Source organism: Cornus florida, unplaced genomic scaffold (genome assembly GCF_030987335.1).
Source record: "Cornus florida cultivar Cherokee Brave unplaced genomic scaffold, ASM3098733v1 CherokeeBrave_3.0.0_Hap2_Chr06, whole genome shotgun sequence".
Classification (NCBI taxonomy): domain Eukaryota; kingdom Viridiplantae; phylum Streptophyta; class Magnoliopsida; order Cornales; family Cornaceae; genus Cornus; species Cornus florida.
The window spans coordinates 71,693,387-71,714,656 of NW_026775576.1; the positions used below are offsets into that span (position 1 = coordinate 71,693,387).

Consider the following 21,270-nt stretch of genomic DNA (forward strand, 5'->3'; position numbering starts at 1 on the left):
CGGCTGGTGTCTGGACTCTCAAGAGCTTTTTTTCATCGAATGCATCTTGTACACGTGCGCCATCTGGAACGCCATTAGACCATACCGTAAGCCTATGGCTGGACTCGGCCTGTTCGTCCTGTGTGCGATGCGGGAGATTATCCGAAGCAACCGCCTCGGACCTCGTCCCTTGCTTTTGCTGCGCCTCACTAGGTCGAGGCGATGTTGGGTGGTGTCTCGTTGGATGGAGGCTCGTGAACCGGAGGTAAATTCCGGGTGGGAGGTGGTGCCGCAGCATCGCCTGGTGGTGGTTGTGGCGTTAGCCTGACCATGGCCGTGTGCAGCGTATGAGTCTGCTGCTGAAGCGCAGCTATCTGGGCGACACTCGTATCGTTTGCTTGCCGGAGTGTCTCAAATTGGTGCAAGAACTCTTCTCGCATCTTTTGCATCAGTTCTATCTGTTGATTCATTGCTGAATCTCCGTTTGACATTCCAGACACGACTAAAAGATTTAATTTGAAGAACAAGTGGGAGTATATTTGTATACGCTTCCCACAGACGGTGCCAAAGTGTAGGTGCAAAATTTCGCTCAACCAATAATGACTGAGAAAAATAAAACAACTCACTCAAAAACAATAAAAATAAATAAGAACAATGTATAGAGAAGTGTGGAATTGCTTGATCCTTTATTGGAGGTCTTAGCCTCTATTTATATACAAAAGATTGCAAAATTATGGTAGGACTCGCGTTGCTTGCCCTCCAATTCTTTCTATATAAGCATTCTTTTCTAATAGAGTTCTTTCCATTGTTGAATCTTCCATACATTGAAATTGCCTTGTACAGAACTTCCTATCCAAATTTTCCTTCTACAGTAAATCCTTCAAATGGTAGGATTTGCGCATTCTTGGGCTGAATATATTTTGATCCGGCTGGGCTTGGGTAACAGGCCGGATGTTAAATACTCATACGCTGGGCTGATGACTTCTTGATTCGGCCCTGATGGAAGTTGGAGGATAACTAACAATGGTCTTGGGCTGTAAATACCCTCAATTTGGGTTTGAGCATGATGGGCCTTATATGCCCTTGGAATGTAGATATGGGTAGTGGTGACATGTGCGCTTCTTATTGGAGGGAGTTTTTTTCCCTCCACAACTACCCTTTATTAAATTTTCAAATATTTTTCTATACTTTAACAGTTTTACCCAAATCCATGGGATGCAATCAATGTGCTTCTTCTCCTCCTACATAAGATTTCGATGCCAGACTAGTTTTGATTTTCTTTCTTGACTAAATTATAATTTTCTCCCTCTTTTTTATTTTTTTATTTAAGATCTCTATCCTTCCTTTCTGTCACATCTTTGATTGGTAAGTCTTTATTAATTGATTGACAACAATAATTCCATGTATTAGCTTGATCGCCACTTTAAATGTCTAACGTGCATAACAGCATAGGATTCAAATCCCTAATGTGTCAATAGTGATTAGTCGGCACTGGGCATGCGCATGAGAATTGGTATGTCCGTATGTGATACCAATATTCACACATATATATACACACACACTTAAATGGAAATGAATGAGATCAATTTTTGACCTCATAGGTGAATTATATGACTCCACTGTCTTTTACATATCAAATTAAATATTTCTCTCTACATCCTGACATCAACACTAAATCCTATTTTTGGTCAAAACTCTAAACGTAACAAGTCAATGCCCACACCCCATGCTTGCTATTCATTCAATGATTTTCCTGTATCGTAATTTGTTAAATTTGCAGAAGATTGTTATAGTGGTTGGGAGTTTTTTTATTTTTTATTTATTATGTTTTGTGGATTTTTTTAAATTTTTTAATTTTGATCATAATATTAAGGTTGGGTTAAATCATTGTCACTTAAATTTTTATTGTGTAGTTACTAGTTAGCACTTGCTTTCCAATCTTTCCTAATGCATTCTAAATGAAAAGATTGAGTAGTTTAAATAAAATTAATAAGATTGAAATGTCCATTTTAATTATTATATGTAAATAAGCGTTTTTATTTTTATTTTTATTTTTATTTTAAACAGTTATGGAGAAATATTATAAAAGAAAATTAGGGTTGGCATCTTAGCCACCTCCTATAGAGAGAGATGATGATCGAATATTGAAGCAAAGTTGTTCTAACATCAACTTGGAAAATCTTCCAGCGGATCCAGGATTATGAACTCGAATCTTGGATTACCATCCTAATATTCGAGATGACATTCGTAGATTATATTATCTTAAGGGTCCTTGTCAACCCAAGACTCATCGTTTTCCCTATACGAGTTTTGGGAAAGCATCACGCCGTTTTAACCCTGCTTGGTTTAGTGAATATTCTAATTAGCTAGAATATAGTATAACCAAAGATGCAGTGTTTTGCTTATGTTGTTATCTTTTTAAGCCGAATATTAGAGAACAAGCAGGAGGTGAATCTTTTGTGGGTGAGGGGTTTTCAAATTAGAAGAAGAAAGAAAAATTTCAAACTCATGTTGGAGGTCCCAGTAGTGCCTACAACCAAGCTTGGAGATCATGTGAAGCTTTGGTGAACCAAAAACAACACATTCAAACAATTTTATGCAAGCAGTCGCACCAATCTAGAAATGAATATCGGACTCGTATGACTACATCAATTGAATGAATCTGATATCTTTTACACCAAGGACTTGCCTTTCATGGCCACGATAAATCTGAAGATTCAAACAATCAAGGGAACTTCCTCACACTTTTGAGATTTCATGCTCGTCACAATAAGGATGTTAGAGCCGTTGTATTGGAAAATGCTCCTGAAAATCTAAAGTTAACATCACCTGAGATTCAAAAAGAGTTTGTAAATGCCATTGCAACAGAGGTTGTCAATTTAATTATTAGAGATATTGGAGATGGGATTTTTTCTATTTTAATTAATGAGTCTTGTGATGTATCGATAAAGGAGCAAACGGCTATTGTGTTACGTTACATGAAGGATGGAAGTGCCACTGAACGTTTTATTAGTATGGTACATGTTACCGATACAACTGCTCTCACTCAAGATGGTGATTGATAATGTATTTTCTACACATGGATTGAGCATTTCTAGATTGCGTGGGCAAGGTTATGATGGGGTTAGCAATATGCAAGGTGAGTTCAACGGTCTCAAAACGCTTATTCTGAAAGAGAATGAATTTGCTTTTTATGTTCATTGTTTTGCTCACCAACTTCAGTTGGCTCTTGTTGCTGGGGCAAAGAATCATGGCCAGATTTTCACTTTTTTCGTATTTGTTGCTAATATGGTGAATGTAATTGGAGTTTCATGTAAACGTCGTGATATGCTTCGTGAGAAACAAATTGCTGAAGTTATTGATGGACTTAACAAAGGCGAGCTCACAAGTGGGCAAGGCTTAAATTAGAGTACTTTTCTTGTACGTGCAGGAGACACTCGTTGGGGCTCACATTATGGTACTTTAATTAGCTTGATTACATTGTTCTCAACTGTAATTGTTGTTTTTGAGTTTATCGAAAAGGATGGATTGAAATATGATCAAAGAGGTGAAACATCTATTCCACTTGGTTTAATACAATCCTTTAATTTTGTATTCAATCTCTATTTGATGAAGACATTGTTGGGCATGACAAATGAATTATCCAAAGTACTACAAAGAAAAGATCAAGATATCGTGAATGCCATGTACCTTGTCAAAGTATGTAAGCAATGACTACAAATGATGAGGGATGATGGATGGGATTCTTTGCTTGATGATGTTTCTTCTTTTTGTGAGAGACATGAGAGTGATGTTCCCAACATGGATGATATGTTCATTACTCAAGGACGACAACGACGAAATGTGCAAGAAATGACAAACTTGCATTACTAATGTGTTGAGTTGTTTTATTCTATCATAGATATGCAACTTTAAGAGCTAAATAATCGTTTCAATGAGGCCAATACTGAGTTACTTCTTTGTGTGGCATGTCTTTGTCCAGATGATGCATTCTTTGCTTTTGACAAACAAAAGACCACTCACTTTGCTGAATACTATCCAAAAGAATTTTCTGCAGCTAAGCTCATAGAACTTGGTAGTCAACTTGAAACTTATATTCTTGATGTGTGCTTTAATATCAGGTTTAAAGGATTGAAAGGGATTTCCGCTCTTGCAAAAAAAAAAAAAAAAATGGTTGAAACAAAAAAAGACAAGGTGTATCCATTGGTGTATTTACTTGTGACATTGGCATTAATTTTACCAGGCGCGATTGCCACGGTGGAGAGGGCATTTTCTACTATAAATATTGTAAAGAATGAATTGCATAATCGGATGGGAGATCAATTTATGAATGATAGCTTGGTTGTGTATATTGAAAAATAAATATTTAGTGGCATAGATAATGAGGTTATCATTTAACGCTTTCAAAAGATGAAAAGTCGTCGAGGGCAGTTGTAATTGTATTCAATGAAATATTATCAACTAATATTTTGGATCTTATATGTGTCAAGTATTATACTTTAGTTCTTTTTAATTATTTAACTATCATATCAACTTGTTACATGTTTAGTTCTTTAGATAAACAAATAAATTCTTTTATGGGTATTTTCAATTCACATTATCGAAGAACATTTAGTTTCCATCTTAGTTTAAGATAAAAATAATAAAATACAATTTTGTTTGCTTTGGTTGTCAAGATTCACTATGCGCTTGAAGACTCAGAGAGTGGGTATAATTGCTTTGGAATGGCTCCTGGACTCTTAGTTCATCCAGTATCTCACCTTGCCAGGTAATTCCTTTTTTGTCTTTTGAAAATAGTGACTTTGCTCTGTTTTTTTTAGATACTAAATTAGATACTAATTTTATATTTCCCTTTGAAAATAGTGTGACTTTGCTCTGTTTTCTATTTTTTTTTGGGGTCTTGTATGTCTTTTGATGTGAAAATTCGTTGATTTTTTTTTTTCCTCTTATCAAATGCACTATGCCCCCCTCCGAGAATGAAATCCTGGCTCGGCCCTGATTTTTATTGTAACGCCCCATATCCAAAGGACCTGGTGCATGAATGAATGAAAGAGAACCTGACCTAAACCCGAGTCCCAGATATAAAAGTCAAGCGTGAAATGACACATTAACTAAATAATACGAACTTTTATTTATCATAAACTTCTCTCTACTTCTACTTTTAAGAGGTGATAATATCACTAGCAAAAAACGGCAAAACATTTCATGTTCAAATGAAGGAACAATGACATGCAACTATAATTTAGAAAAAATAAATGGATAAAATGAATTCGAAAATTTGACAAACACAAGTACTTATTTTATAAGATGAAGTAACAAAACAAATGGAATGGAATACGTTCCATAGCATGACATTTTACCAATTTAAAAATAGCAATGATTTCTGACAGAAAAAATTTAATGTGCGATGATTATGGTTCATATGATATCACCTACTAATTTATACACTTAACACACAATAATATAATTGATAACACCAATGTAGCAGTCCCCCTGTAAGAAAATATTTTCATTTAACAACAAAATTCTAAATAAATATTATATATAATTACTTTTCCGGTTGTGGTGATTGTGGCCATAAACTAACCCTTTCTTTCAGAAACTTGAGATATATAGCAGAAACAGCCGCCACGAAATACACCTGAATAATCACTATCGACGGCGAGTGATAGTTTATCACGCTCTTACCCGTTGCCAGCTCCACCAACAGCAATGCCGATAGTCCCAGCATCGCGATCCGTCCGTTGACCCGCTCCGAATACGGGCTGAATCCGAACTCTACCTTCAGCCCTCCGGAGACCGGCTCCTTCAGTGGCACCGGCGGAAGGTATAATCCGGCGCCGGAGGAGGATGATCCTTTCTTAGACTTCCGGGCCTTACGGACCTCCGCCTTCTTTCCGGTGCCGCTCCGGTAACGTAACCGGACCTGGGAGAGCCGGTTCTCGAAGCTGTCCGGGTCGGACGGTGTTGTCGGGTCGGAGGGCTCGGTGGCGTCGGACTCTTCTTCTGTGGTGGCTCGGATAGTGGCGGAGCGGCGGTGGCGATTGGGGAGATAGAGGGGCGCGTAGGGTTTCTGTGGAGATGAGAACAATGGATTTGTGAGGTGCAAAGTTGAGGACGGTACGGTCGCCATCTCTCTCTCAAGATTGTTTGTGGATGGCAGGTTTGGATAAAGAACAGAACACACACACTATCTGTATTTTTTTGTGGCCTTCAAAATTTTCTGTATTGATTTATTTGTTTCAATTATTTATATGCTAGGCCCAACATCGACATCAGACATGATTTGGGTCAATTCAATATATATTTATATGCTAGGCCCAACATCGACATCAGACATGATTTGAGTCTTGACTTTACTCAAGACTACAAGTGGGCTTGAGCTAAACCTCATCCTTTTCAATTTCATGACCTTGTCCAATTCAAGTTCTATATATTATATCTATGGACCTTGTCCGATTCAAAAGTTCTTCTAGTAACATATATTATATCTATGGATTTTTTTTTTTTTTTTTCATGTTAGAGTAGAAATTAAAGATGTGAATACTTGAAGTCGGGCTCATAAGAATAATGGGGAGGGGCCATTGACTTGGCTACGAAGGCATTTGCATATCTATGGACTTCATAAGTCAAGAATTAATACAAGGCGTATGATTTGGGCCATGGCGTCATGAGATTTTTTATTTGCTGGTTTTTTTTTTTTCTTTTTTTGAATGATGAATTAAAGAATCTAAACAAATAATTTCTCTTTTATAGTGTTGACAAGTTATTATCATGTATTCCGTTTTAGTTCTACTTATTTTTAGACCTTACATCTCCAATGACTGTAATGCGCGCTTTTTTCCGAAAAAAAAAATAATTTTGTTGCTAAAGTTTTATTTGAATTTTTGAATGAAATGTACCATGGGATGTCTCTTTATATCATTAGTCTCCCCACTGAAGACGTAATTGTACCAATTAATTTACTGAAATTACAACAAATTCCCCATTCAACCAGATGGTAATCCTCTCTAGGAAATGGAAATCAGTTTATCCATTTAGAGATTTCGATGAAATTAATTGCTAATCCAACAAATAGTGGACTCGATCTAATATATTTCTCTGAGATATTTGGATCTACTGCAATTTCTTATATTTTGTGAACCTTAGAAGTCAAATTGGATGGCGAAGTTACTATGGGAGGGGATTCAATTAGAAGTACTGAATCAATACTTTAAATTTGAAATTTGAGAAAAATTTAGTTCAAAATTGTTTGCATGAAAAAATAACACCTAATTCATACTTTACTCTTTTAGACTAATAAAATTTTTCAATTAATTATTTTTTAAAAAATTTAAATCTAAGTCACCAATTTGGTGCTTCAAACACAACACAATTATTATCAGAGAGACAGGTAGATATAGTTTGAATCACAAATGGTTCATCTGTGTATTGAGTGACTTGTACTTTTGGAAGGGATGCTTGATATCAATGATGACACTTTTAATCTATTATCTTCCTAGAATTAGGGATTCAATTAGAAGTACTGCATCAATACTTTAAATTTGAAATTTGAGAAAAATTTAGTTCAAAATTGTTTGCATGAAAAAATAACACCTAATTCATACTTTACTCTTTTAGACTAATAAAATTTTTTAATTAATTATTTTTAAAAAAATTTAAATCTAAGTCACCAATTTGGTGCTTCAAACACAACACAATTATTATCAGAGACAGGTAGATATAGTTTGAATCACAAATGGTTCATCTGTGTATTGAGTGACTTGTACTTTTGGAAGGGATGCTTGATATCAATGATGACACTTTTAATCTATTATCTTCCTAGAATTAGGGATTCAATTAGAAGTACTGAATCAATACTTTAAATTTGAAATTTGAGAAAAATTTAGTTCAAAATTGTTTGCATGAAAAAATAACACCTAATTCATACTTTACTCTTTTAGACTAATAAAAATTTTTAATTAATTATTTTTTAAAAAATTTAAATCTAAGTCACCAATTTGGTGCTTCAAACACAACACAATTATTATCAGAGACAGGTAGATATAGTTTGAATCACAAATGGTTTATCTGTGTATTGAGTGACTTGTACTTTTGGAAGGGATGCTTGTTATGTATGCAGAATTCGAATTAGTAATTCTAGGAAGATAATAGATTAAAAGTGTCATCATTGATATCACACCTAAATCTTATTTCAATTAATTCTTGTTCTCTTTAAAAATAGTAAAAAAATTAAAGTAATTGTGGTGTAACGTATTTACTATTTTATTCCTCAGAGACTGGCTTGCTTGGTCTTTATCACACCTATGGGTATGGGTATGGGTATGGGTATGGGTATGGCGTGGGAGCTAGGGGGGTTTGCATGAATGTGTGCGATTGTGTGTGAGATAGTGTGTGAGTTTGTTAGGGAATGACAGATAAAAGGTATATTAGTAATGTAGTGTGAGGGAATGCATGTGAGATGTGGCCAGTATGGTATGTAAATGTCTGACAAACAAAATATGATAGATGAGGTATCATTTACATGCGAAAGAATCGTTCTTGGTATTGGTGGTAAAGATGACAATAAAATTTGCAGAGCAGTGGAAACTTCGTTTTTAGAATTTTTGAATCATTGTCAAATTCAAGCATTTATAATCACTCTCTTGTGATGAGACAGGTGAATTCCGTTACATTTTAAAAAATTGTCTTTACACTCGAAAATTGACCGTTATACATGTGAATTCAAAACTTATGGCGAAGGGAAATTTTTCACTAATAAAAGCACCGTATAAAATGTGACCAATTATAACCTGACACTTAAGCAAGAGGAATCAATCTCCCATCGATCCAACCAACTGAATAATGACGTAGAATTCCATACAATGACCCGTTAACCAAATTGATTCCCCAAATGAGGGATGAGCCTCAATCTCTAAAAATTGAGTAGATATTGGGTGCGTTGGGCATATGAGTTCATTGGTATGCACGTTAGTTAGTTGAGAGTAATTTTCAAAAATATGTGGGACCAATGTATTTTCATTAGCATTGCATGCTAACTCCTAAAAATTAAAGATTGTCAAGCGTGAGAAATCAGTAACTAATTCTTCTATAAAAACTGTGAAAGAGAAAAGAAAAGACGCTAGACAAAAACAGTAAAAAAAGAACTGCTACATCAATTCTTGTACTAAGCGCAGTGACGACTCAGAGGTTTGTATGAGAGGGGAGGCTTTGAACCACAATGTATGTTGGAGTATTATTAAAAATTAAGTAGAGACATATTTAAAAATTTTACAAAAAAAATAAAGACATTTTAAAGATTTGCACAAAAACTATAGCTAATTTTATGAATAAATAAAATTTCAGTGTGACCCCTTCATGGGTGCACCAGGCCAAGTCTTATTAATAACAAAAAATTTGATACAATTATTGAGTATTTTGGTGTGAACTTATTTACTTACAAATTTTTGCACCTAAACTCATCGTGAACTCGACGTGTGTTCGTGGAACTATGTGTGACACTAAAATTAATTATTAGCATATGTCTTAACTAAATTTTTTTTTACCTTGAGTAACGAGAAGAAGTTGTACACACTTATTGTGATTGGCTTTACTTCTTGTAGGAACATCCTTTATTAATTGTTTTGTCATTGGAGTGTTGAATTTAGGTACAACCGTCACATTACTGATTACACGGTTCACACCCCATATTAATTCATTAGTTGTTCACCAATTCATTCCCCTTTTTGCCGAAAGTTGGGTAAACTGTGAACCCAACTCACCAAGTGAGACTCTTTATTATTTTATATCCTTAAATTGAGGTGCACATTTTCTACAGTATGGGTGGTCTTAATAGTGGTAACATCGTACAGGTTTGAACTATTGGGACCCTTTATATACACACATTGGGAGGACCATGTGTGGTACCATGTTTCCTTGACCATATAGGGCTTGTATTTGACATCGATAGATATATATTTATATGAAACTAAAGCAAAGCATGTGCATGCATGGCAAACAAAGTCAAAAGTCAAAAGAAAACAAATCGATCACTGTAATAGTACCCCTGCATGGTCACTTTACTTGTATGATTATATCCTATATGCAACACGCATTTTTCAAATGTGAATAATGAAACCGCATCCCGGCTCCCCAGTCCACTGCCGTGCTATGCATTAAAACGGTATTAATTTAATGCACAATACGATTTTTAATTTAGGGTGCACGAAACTCTAACATGAAGATAACATTGAACGTCCGTGTCTATGCGCGCACCAAAACTGCAATGTGCATTGGCTAGTCGCGTGCCGCAAGTCCCCTCAAGGGGATACTGTTTATATTTATAATTAATCATTATAGAATAATAATATGGAGTCCGACAATCAAATAATTCCGACTATATTTATGTGAATGGGAGGTGATTTCAACCTCACCATTGATGTTATTGTGACGTTAGTCTCCACTTGTATCAAACAGGTATCAGTCAACATATCATTTTCAGTAAGAGTACACTAAGTAAGAATATTGTTGATAAAAGAGAGACAATACAGAGGTGGCGTGCATTTTGCAGATGAGCCACACACACACACACACACACACATATATATATATAGCTAGCAATTAAGGTTGGTTACTTCATGAAGGAATTAAGGTGATGCTTAGCCAAGGGTATGTGTCTGAAAACTACATAAAGCAGGAGCTGATGAGATTAAACTCTTTACGTGTGAAGGATATATACAGATAAATAATGAGGAGATTCAATAATGACGTGTGAATAAGCTAGCAAATATGGATTGATATATACATGTTCAAGAATGCACTTGAAAAATATACGAAAATGTTCACTTGCTTTTTAATGTGTAGAAAAATGTGCGCACACTTCAAGTATTGATCTTCAAACCTGATCAAGTAATTAAAAAGTAGTTTATTTTTCTATATCCAATGGTGAGATTTTAATTCATAGATATATTCTTCCCACACTGTCGGTCCTCCTATATATGTAGGAATGTTCACTGCTTTTCTGATGTGCAGGAAAATGTATATACACCACAACTATTAAGAATCTCATTGGATAGTTAAGAAAGTAATTTATGTTTTTATATCAAACTATGAAGATTTAATTCGTGGATAAATACTGTCACATCAATGAACAATGAACCCGCCATCTATATATATATATATATATATATATATATATATATATTTATTTATTTATTTATGTGGTTCCAAGTAATATTTTTAAGTACCATAGGTCCATAATCCTTGACTTGGCTTCTTAAGCTAACTTGCGAACAATTCTTAGAAATTTGTTAATAATTCTAGGTTTGGCTTGAACCACACATTGTTGGATTTGAGTGAGTTGAGCATGAACAATTAATCAGAGACACAGGCTCGTCCAGTTACAACCCCACATCGAAAAATCTTCTTGTATACAAACACGAAATCCCTATATAATTGTATCTCCTTATTAGTGTGATTGATAAGACTCTTATATTTAAGCTGAACGTTCATTCTCACCTAAATTGGCCATGCTTGTTCACAAGTTAGGGTTTCGTATGAAAATGACAGTAAGAAGAAGCCAAATACGACTGATTATTGCAGCACACAGACAACATAACAGACACAATTAGTAAATTCCATATAGTATATACATGTTCATATATAGCGTGAATTAGTGACATTTAGATATTTTGGAGACAAGGATCAGTGATATATAGTTCTTACAAATGCATTAAGTACTATTTACTCATTGATCATTTGTGTGTGTCTGTGCGTGAGCACCAAATCTGAAATCCCAAGTTTTATAAAAATAAGTTACTAAAGTAGAGAATTATAATTTCAAATTCTAAATTTGTCATGAAATAACATAAAAAAATATTAGAGAGAATTGATTGATTGTGATTGCTTCAGTGATGGATTTAATTAGATTCTGCTGAGTGGCTGATCTGTTTCAAATATTCTGCTTTTTCTTTCAAGCCAGATAGCATGGATGCAGCGCTGCTAAGCACCGGCAATGTTAATAAGAAATTATTAGATGACCCCGGATCATGTGATCCCGATCAATCAAATTTATTATTTATTTAACTTATAGATTTCTTGATTTTTATTTATTTATTATTATTTCGCTGCTTTTGTAAATAATTTCAAATCCAGATTTTAAATGTTTTATGCTTCCACAGTGTCGGTAAAAGAAGCTAGATACATGAAAATAGAGTGCCAATTATTCAACTCACTTTGTCTAGTAACACTTATTCATTTTTTAAATTGAAAGGGCCTTTAAGGGTTCAAATCCCAGTATGAACAAAAAGTGAAAATCTCAGTTTGGTGTTATGAAAAAATAATAATAATAATAAAAATTTTAAAAAAATAAAAATAAAAATAAAATAAAGAGAGGAGAGGAGAGGAGAGCAAAATGAGACACTATCCTTTGATAACCATTTATTTGAGTTTGTCAAGCAGAAGAAAGATTAAAGAAACGTACGATAAAAAGTAAACCTATTTGCATCATACTTTTGTGATCATCAGAATTTTGCATCACACCCTTTCATCCAATTTTTTTTTTTTTCTTTTTTTCTCCGCAAAAAACCCCAACACATTCTTTTGCCTTTATCACACAGATTGACAAAAAAAAAAAAAAAGAAAAAAAAAAAAAAAAAAAAAACAAACAAACACACCCTTTTTTTCCTTAGCAAGTGAGACCTCGATTCTCATCCTCAACGTTAAAAATTAGAAATATCACTTCTAAGTTAATAAATTAGAAATATCACTAAATTACAGTCTTGAATTATTATAATCTAAATTAAAAGTTAGGGACCCTTTTTACCATCAAGTGTTACCAATTTGAAAGTTTAGTCAATTATTTTTTAAAAATAATTGTAAATTTTATCCTCTAAATCAAATCAAAATCATACTCATATCTAGGATTCTTTTCAACAGTGCCTTAAATACTCTTCTACCCACCAAACTACCTTTTAATATATCTATTGTTAATTTATTACACATAATTAAAAAGCAAAATTTTGTATAACCTCATACATTTGTACCTTTTTTACCCACTGCTATTTCCCAACCAACTCAATGCTGCTTAGCCAGATATTGATTGGTGGGTGAAAAAATAGTTGACCTAAATGAACAATAATCATATTATTGGAATACATGTATATCATCATATATATGGAACAGTTTTACACCTAAATCCAACTTGGTAAAACTTAACAACAGTAACATTCCCATTAAATTCAAAAAATAAGAAAGAAAAACAAAAACAAAAACAAAAACAAAAACATACCCCTTCCCGCCAAATACAAACTCCACCCCCACCCATCAGTACACTTACCTCCTCTTGTTCTTGCTTCCCAGCAACAAAGAGAAGTAAAACAGGATCCTAAAGAAGAAACCCCAAGCCACAGTGATCCACAAGCAGTTCCACTTGCTCAAATCCGTGATCCCCTGCTGCTGCAAGATGTCAGAGCCGGTGGTCACGCACGTCGTGCTCGTGATGTTCATGCCCAAAGAACTGCTTATACTCTTCAACAGGTCCACTTTCATGGCATCTGGGACTAGCCCGAGCGGCGTGTTGTCGAAGATCTGGATACCCCTCACGAAGCACTTGATTGGGTCATCGAATTCATTTTGTAAAACAGCTTCGTATGGATACTTGACTAGAGAAATGTAGTGGAACCAAATCCAGTAAGCTGGAATTCGATCCCTGTTGATGAAGAATCCGCTGAAGAGAAGGAAATAAGCTAAAATGGCGACGACAATGGTGTAACCGAGCATGACATGAGGAACCACACCGGAGAGAAACGTGACGAATGAGCTTCCGGCCCAGAACGAAGCCAGGATGATGAAGAAGTAGAAGAAGAAACCGGATAGTCCACCGGCGAGTCCCACTGCCCAAAAGGTCGTGGCGGCGAAAGACAATGAGAGGAATACCAACGCGGGAACAGCCACCAATGAGTGAGAGAGAACATAGGACCATCTCCGATACGCATTGTAAGCAGTTTCTCTCATGAAAATGTACCGTTCTTGAAGAAAAACAGGTAATGCGTCTGCACAGGTGTAGAAAGTGGTGGACATTGCGAATGCAAAAAACCCTAATCTCTCTTGCACCCCTTTTGGGGAATTATCAAGTTGCCAGAACATTGTGGCTAAGATGAAGCCCGTGACAAGGACTGCACCTAATCGGATGCCAAAAAGCTCCGGCATTCTTCGAGAATTGGTGATTGATCGCTTTGATAGCACTGCCATTTCGACCCAGAACGGGTTTGCATATGTCGGCACCATTGATGCCGGACTGGCGTCGCTGGTGGCACCGGAGACTAACTTTCCTCTGGAAATGCTTGCGCTGATGGCTTCTTTTAGTGACAGACCTTGCCGGTCCGCCTCCGGAGTTCGGGGCTCACGAGACCGCTTCATGCTCTGCCATGACCTGTTGAATTCAACCAAGCTCTTTGTTCCACCGGCCGATCCTTCGAGCTCGCGGATCAAATCGAGCGCGAACTCTGTCCGGTTCTCGTTCTCCGGTATTGGATGGCCGAAATCGGAGAAGAAGACCGGTAAATTGATCGGAGAGCCACTGTAAACAGTTTGTCCACGCGATAAGAATATCAGTCGATCAAGCAATCCGAGAATTCGATAGCTCGGCTGGTGTACAGACATTATGACTATGCTTCCGCTCTGAGCGATTCGCTGTAAGACCTTCACCACCATGAAAGCGCTGGTCGAGTCGAGCCCCGAGGTGGGCTCGTCGAGGAACAAGATGATCGGATCATGAATTATGTCGGTTCCGATTGAGACACGGCGTCGTTCGCCGCCGGAGACTCCTCGGTGGCCTTCGTCGCCGATGATTGTTTTGGCGGCGTTTCGGAGCCCTAATTGATCGATCAGAGCTTGAACTCTCATCTTCTTCTTTGATTTTGAGAGAGTTCGAGGGAGTCTGAACTCGGCGGCGAACATGAGAGTCTCTTCCACCGTCAACATCGGAAATAGGAGATCATCTTGCATTACGTAAGCCGATATGACTTTCAGAAGCCGAGACTCGAGCGCTTCGCCGTTCAATGTCACCGTCCCTTTCAGGCTTCCTTTCGCAATCCGATTGGCCAACGCGTCAATCAGCGTCGACTTTCCCGATCCACTTGCGCCGAGCACGGCCATGACTTCGCCGTCCCGCGCTTCGCCGGAGATATCGTTGAGCAGGACCTTCGTCTTCGTGAAAAGATTTTCCCCGGCCACCGGCTCCGACGCGGTGGCGGGAGCTCCGAGGCGCTTCCCGCGGTTGAATACCGCCGGGAACGTCATTTTCCGGCGGATCTTGATGCTGTATGTCAAGTTGCTGAAGGAGAGAACGAACGGCAGAGATCGAGGCTCAAGACTCCTCTCACTCACATCAAGAATCTGGTGAACTGGCGTCTCGTCTCCGGTTTCCTCCTTCCGTACGTCGCCGACGTACTTGAACAGCTGTCCGAGCGTCGGCGAAGGCCCGGCGGCGACACTTGAGAGCTCCATCGACTGTCTCCGATTGAAAAACGGTCTGGTATCTCTCGCCGGCGATATATTCTCCGCCACAACACGAGACATTCGTGTTTGTTTGTTTCTCCGTATATATATATAACCCACTGACCGAGTTCTAGAGAGAGAAAGTTCGCTTTTAAGAGAGAGATAATGACTGTATACGTGTTTGTTCAGTACTGGCTTACAAGCGTTACGCTGATTCTTTGGGAAGTCGCTACAGTGCGCCGGACGTGTATAAACGCACCGAAGACGCCGTCAGGTCTAACGCCGTTAGAACCGCTTCAACTTTATAGTGTGGGTTTTTTGAGAAGCCCAATCGTTGCTTTAGGTGTATTCTCCATTTGTTTCTATATATATATATATATCTAGAAAATAGTTGTGTGTGTGTATGATGATGATATTGAACACTGTGTGTTAGGGTTTAAAGGTTGGTTGTGTTTCTCTCTCTATATATATGCATGGAGTGAGGTGAGAGAGAGGTGACCTACATCTCCTAATTTCTGATCTACACGTCTTGTTTTACTTGGAGGAGAGGCATGAGGACACGTGGGCGGTTAGGATTTGAGGGTATGGTGACATATGGAGCTAAGGATGGACTGTTCATAGTATGTTCATTTGGGGGGTTTCATGGAATTAGGTATGGATGGTAATCTACTGTTTGCGTAAGATATATTATGTATGGTTAATTTGGTCCAAGTAAAAAGAGTACCATTGAGGTCAAATGAAAATATATTTCAGAAAAATCCAACCCTAATGGGGAAGGGGTTATGTCCCTAAATGGTTAGGGTGGGGCCTTATTATGTGGGCAAGGTCAAGTGGTTCTGCAAAACCTGGGGTTGTAGTTTTGATTTTTTTTTTTTTTTTTTTGAAAGTTATTGTAGATTTGAAATTTGCATAACAAAATTAATTTGCAAAAAGTAGAAAAATTATTGTGTACTTTGGGAGTGCCAATTAGTATGATGCAGCCGTCCAATAAATACTCACCAATTCTTCTTATTTATATAAGTAATAATCACTTATCATTACTATTGGATGGGACTAGATACTATATTATCGGTGCTTGTAGCGTTCAAAAATTTCTTGAAAATCTTTAAGAGAGATTTCATTTCAAGTTTAAGTTTTCGTCATAAGTTAATTGTTATAAACTGTTCTTAATTATTCTTAAATTGCCTTTAGGAGTGCTTTGAATATAAAATTGAAGCAAATTTAATTAAAAGTTTTAACTAATTTCTTTCTAATTTAATATAAATATAAACGGTCTATTTTTATGTTTCCAAACATAACATTATTATTATTTTCTTGAAATAAACAAACGAAATAAATAAATTATTATTTTATTTCCTTCCTTCCTTCCACTTCATTTTTATTCATTCGGCAAAGAGGCATTTAAATTTTCTTGTGAAAAGGAAATCCGTTATTCACTAAAAGATATAAAATATTAAACTTCACTCACCTTTAAAGTTTTAAATTTGAGAATTAATAGATGGTTATTAAATTAGTAACGTTGTTGATAAATATTTATAAAGAATTCTTAAGAGGATATGAATAATAAAGTACACTATAACAGCTTAAACTTTCATTATTTATTTATTTATTTATTTTTGTTGGCACACTAATATGGTAAACTTTTTAGATTAAGATTAATTAAATTTAAACCTAAGGGACTCCCACTTAATGGGGAAGAGTCGTTGAACGTAGGTTTATAACAATGACACAATTGGAGAAGTTGATGTTAAGTAAATCATCTTGACTTGGAAATTGCATTCAAATTTTAAATACACAAAATGGGAAGATATATATATTGAGAAGATTCAACCGATTAATATATATATGTGCAAACCATATGGTTAAACCTATTTTATAAAACCAATCTACAATACCATTCATCTACTAAATCAGACTTCTCCTGTGGGGGTTGTGGTTATTTTTTTTACTTGGCAATATTGAATTAGGTACTACCTAGTAAAGGTGTGGGGGTTGTGGTTATTTTTTTTACTTGGCAATATTGAATTAGGTACTACCTAGTAAAGGTGTGGGGGTTGTGGTTATTTTTTTTACTTGGCAATATTGAATTAGGTACTACCTAGTAAAGGTGGCAATTCATGTTCGCGGATCGTAATCGTGTCATGTCAACTTAAGGATATTATACTAAACAGCTCAATCCGAACACAATTCGTTTAATAATCATGTCAGGAACTCTCAACACTAACACGACTTGTTTATTAAACCGGTTATACATGTAACCCGTTTAATGACCTATTACAAAAGATATATATATTATTTAAATTATTAATAATATTTAATAAAATATTAAATATTAAAAAAAATATAAGTTTTAATCAATCAAATTACTAAATAGTTTATAGTTTACAAAAGATTAAATTATAAGATACAAGTTTATATAATAATTTTAGAACTTAAATAGAAATTTATTTACGATCTATATAGTTAAACATGTATAAATGGGTTAAACTTCTCAATTCAAACACGACACGATTAACTAAACGGGTTAATCGTGTTAACTCGCTTATAACTCGAACTCGTTTAAGGTCAACCCAAATCCATTTAACTCGTGTCGTGTTCGAGTCATATTGGCGGGTCGAGTCAACTTTTGTCACCGCTACTACCTAGCTAACTACCTAAGTTATAATATAGGTTAATCAGAAACAGTGACGAACCCATGAATTTTTTTGTGAGGGGGCATCGTCGAAGAATAAAAAATAAAAAATAAATGTATACAAATTTGAAAAAAAAAATTTGTGAAGTGGGCCATTTTAAAAATTGAGTGGGGGCATTTTTGAAATTCTAACTAAAACTTTAGGTAATAATATAAATTAGAAAAAATCCAATGGAGAAATTAGTTTGGTAAAAAAGTGAAGGGGGCCATTTTTGAAATTTTAATTAAAATTATAGGTAATAATATTAATTAGAAAGAATCCATTGGGGAATCCGCCCCCATTATTCTTGAACTGGGTCTGTGTCTAATCAGAGAGCAAAAAACAAATCCTGAACTTTCTTTTGAGAGAGCCAGCAAAAGTATTGACGGAGCCAGAAAATTATTTGAGTGGGGCAGCCTTGAACAATAATAAGATAAAGAAATTTTTAATTATACCATGATAAAAAATAAAATAAAAATAAAAAGAGAACTGTAACTTCAATTACGTTCTTTACAATAGAAAGAGAAGGGGAGGTAGAGAGAGAGAGTTGGTAGGCTATTATCTCTAGGAAGTATAGTTGCAAAGCGTGTGAAAATGAGAGAGTAAGGGTCATGAGTGTGAAGACTAAAACTTCAATGGGGCGGGTTTATAAATGGGAGGTTTTAGTAATTTTTTTTGTGAGGGTATCATTAAGATTTTAATACAATTATATTTAAGTATAAAGTGTAAATAAAAAAATTTCGGTACACTCCGCAAATGGTGGCTCTATCATTGATACCACTAGACCATAACAATCAAAATTAAATAGATATTGTCCGCTTTATATATAATTCTCGTTTATGATTTTTAAAACGTGTCTATAAGAACTATCTACGCATATGAGTACCAACAACCTTTACCTAGACATTGTAGTAAAACTAAAAGTATATTCATTTTTTTTTTATTAAAAAATCAGAACCCAAAGCTAAAATTTTAAGGATCCTTTAGTGGCATGTTCAATTAAGAGCTTAATATTTGATGATCAGCCCATTGAAAAACTAATTTCATAAAATCAGCTTATTCCTTGACTAGTAATTAAGAGTATTGTTTGGCTAAAATAAATCTATTCCTTTGGAACTGCAGGCGGACCAAGAACTTCGAAAGTTCCTAAGTGAGAATTATCCAAATTATATCCGAAAGGAAGATTGAATAGATAGTGATTGTGAGGAGACTTGAAATGACCACCTCCAATTTTGTTTTTTGCTTTTATTACGGGACTTGGATTTTTTTAATGATTGGAAAGGAAAGCAACGAAAGTGCAGGTCTGAATTGAAAGTATTGGTTGAAAGCAAGACCTGCAGTGAAAGAATACATTTGAAAAGAAAATTGCATTAATTTAAAATAGTGGCATTTCAGGAAAGTATAGGGTAATGAAAACAATTGCTGAAATTGAAAGATTTTTGAAGTGCTGTTTGAGTTGTGCGTTGAACAGAGTATGCAAGTTGTATCAAGGGGTTTGTAGCCTGTACTGGAACTGCCAGCGGAATCTTCCACAGTCTAAATTTTAGCCGGTTCTCTAGGAAGATCTTGTACTTTTTGGTAATTTTATTTTGGATTAATTTTACTAACATTTCTTCATATTTAACCAAATATTACCCTCAAATATCCTCAAATATCTTTCGAAATTAATTATTACTCAGATCCCAATTTCCTTTTCCGTTACTTTTTCTGTTAAAAATGTATAAAATGACAATTTTATCCCTATTTTTTAAAATCTATTTTAATCCAAAATATCAAAAGCTTTAAATAACCAAATTGCTCTCATTTATTACTCAGTCACCCCCCAAAACCCTTTTATCTCACTCTTTTCTCCATAAATATATATTTTTTGGTGTATATATATATATATATATATATAAAGAATAATTTTAAATTTATATAATAAAAGTCAAAAGATATTCAAGTCATTTTAACCATTTTTTTTAAGTCAACACATAATTAGAAGGGTTGCAATGTCATTTTACATGCAAAAAGGTATCTAGCAGACTTAAAAAGTAACTTTTAGGGTGTAAGTGAAAAACCGACCAAAAGTTTGTAATGTAAGTGACAGTTATTTTCGAAAGATGATTCAATTTGATATTTGGTCAAATTCGGGATGTCAATGAAATTAATGCTTTTATTTCTTATTTATTTTTAATCTTAATAAATTAGGGGGAGAAAATTCGAGCATGGTACACCCGCTTCACGCTATGCCAACTACCCATTGGGTAATTTTGTTTAGTTCCTAGCTTGTTTGGAGTAACTCGCCTTAGCGGATTCCTTGAATCTCTCCCCATTTCCTTCTCTAACAAGCTTTTTTCCTATGAGATGGTGACAAGCCAATAAATTTGCTGTTGCAAGTTCCATTGAAACTTACCACGTGTCATTTTTTAATTGGAAGGCGGCAACTGAAAATTAGGGTGTAAAGTATGATTTGAAATTAGAGAGGTATAAGTTATCTTTTGGCTTAAAAGGCCGATCAGAGGCGTGTTTCTATATTTTCCACCTTTGGTTTTTGTTTTTCTTATCTGTAATTAGACTTCACTTCTATTATATATAATTAATGTGACACACTAAAATGAAGTTGACAAACTATCATAAACATTTTTTTTTCTTCCAGAACAAAAAAATTCAAAGTTCTTAGCTGTTTAATGCTGCCAAGAAGAAGAGATCGAAAACACATGCATGCACACTTTTTAAGGGTACGTAGAATTTAGGTGGTAGTTAATGTTGATCGGCCAACCCTTACCGACTTGTGATCTAGTTCACCTATAAATGAAGCTGTGGATAGAAGGAATTCTCCAAGTCAAAACGTACAAAATGATGGGCATCAGCATGTGCATGTCAGCATGTGCAATCGGAAATGGGATATATATATATATATATATATATATATATATATATATATATATATATGCCTATTTTCTCAACTGTACGAAATTTAGTCAAATTCTTCTGCTTCTTCTTCTTAATTTCTGTCTCACTCTTCAATTTCCGAAGATGGAGGCTTTGTTGTTGGTTAACTGTCCTCATCCTACACTCTCTTGCTTTGGACTCTTTGTTTAAGTTGGGTAAAGATCTAGCTAGGCTGTGGATCTTCAATTAATTCATTGCCAAAACTTAT

At 35.3% G+C, this 21,270-nt stretch overlaps 2 protein-coding genes across 2 annotated transcripts; both read right to left on the reverse strand.

The window, feature by feature from the left end:
- Window positions 1-5,256: 5,256 nt before the first annotated feature.
- Window positions 5,257-6,211, reverse strand: LOC132311988 (uncharacterized). Its single transcript, XM_059810186.1, has one exon. It carries the CDS (start codon window positions 6,110-6,112, stop codon window positions 5,528-5,530), a length of 585 nt encoding a protein of 194 aa, XP_059666169.1. The 5' UTR covers window positions 6,113-6,211; the 3' UTR covers window positions 5,257-5,527.
- A 5,956-nt stretch (window positions 6,212-12,167) lies between these two features.
- LOC132311990 (ABC transporter G family member 6-like) lies at window positions 12,168-15,542 on the reverse strand. Its single transcript, XM_059810188.1, has one exon. The coding sequence runs from the start codon at window positions 15,535-15,537 to the stop codon at window positions 13,291-13,293; it is 2,247 nt and encodes a 748-aa protein (XP_059666171.1). The 5' UTR covers window positions 15,538-15,542; the 3' UTR covers window positions 12,168-13,290.
- Between the last annotated feature and the right edge of the window lie 5,728 nt (window positions 15,543-21,270).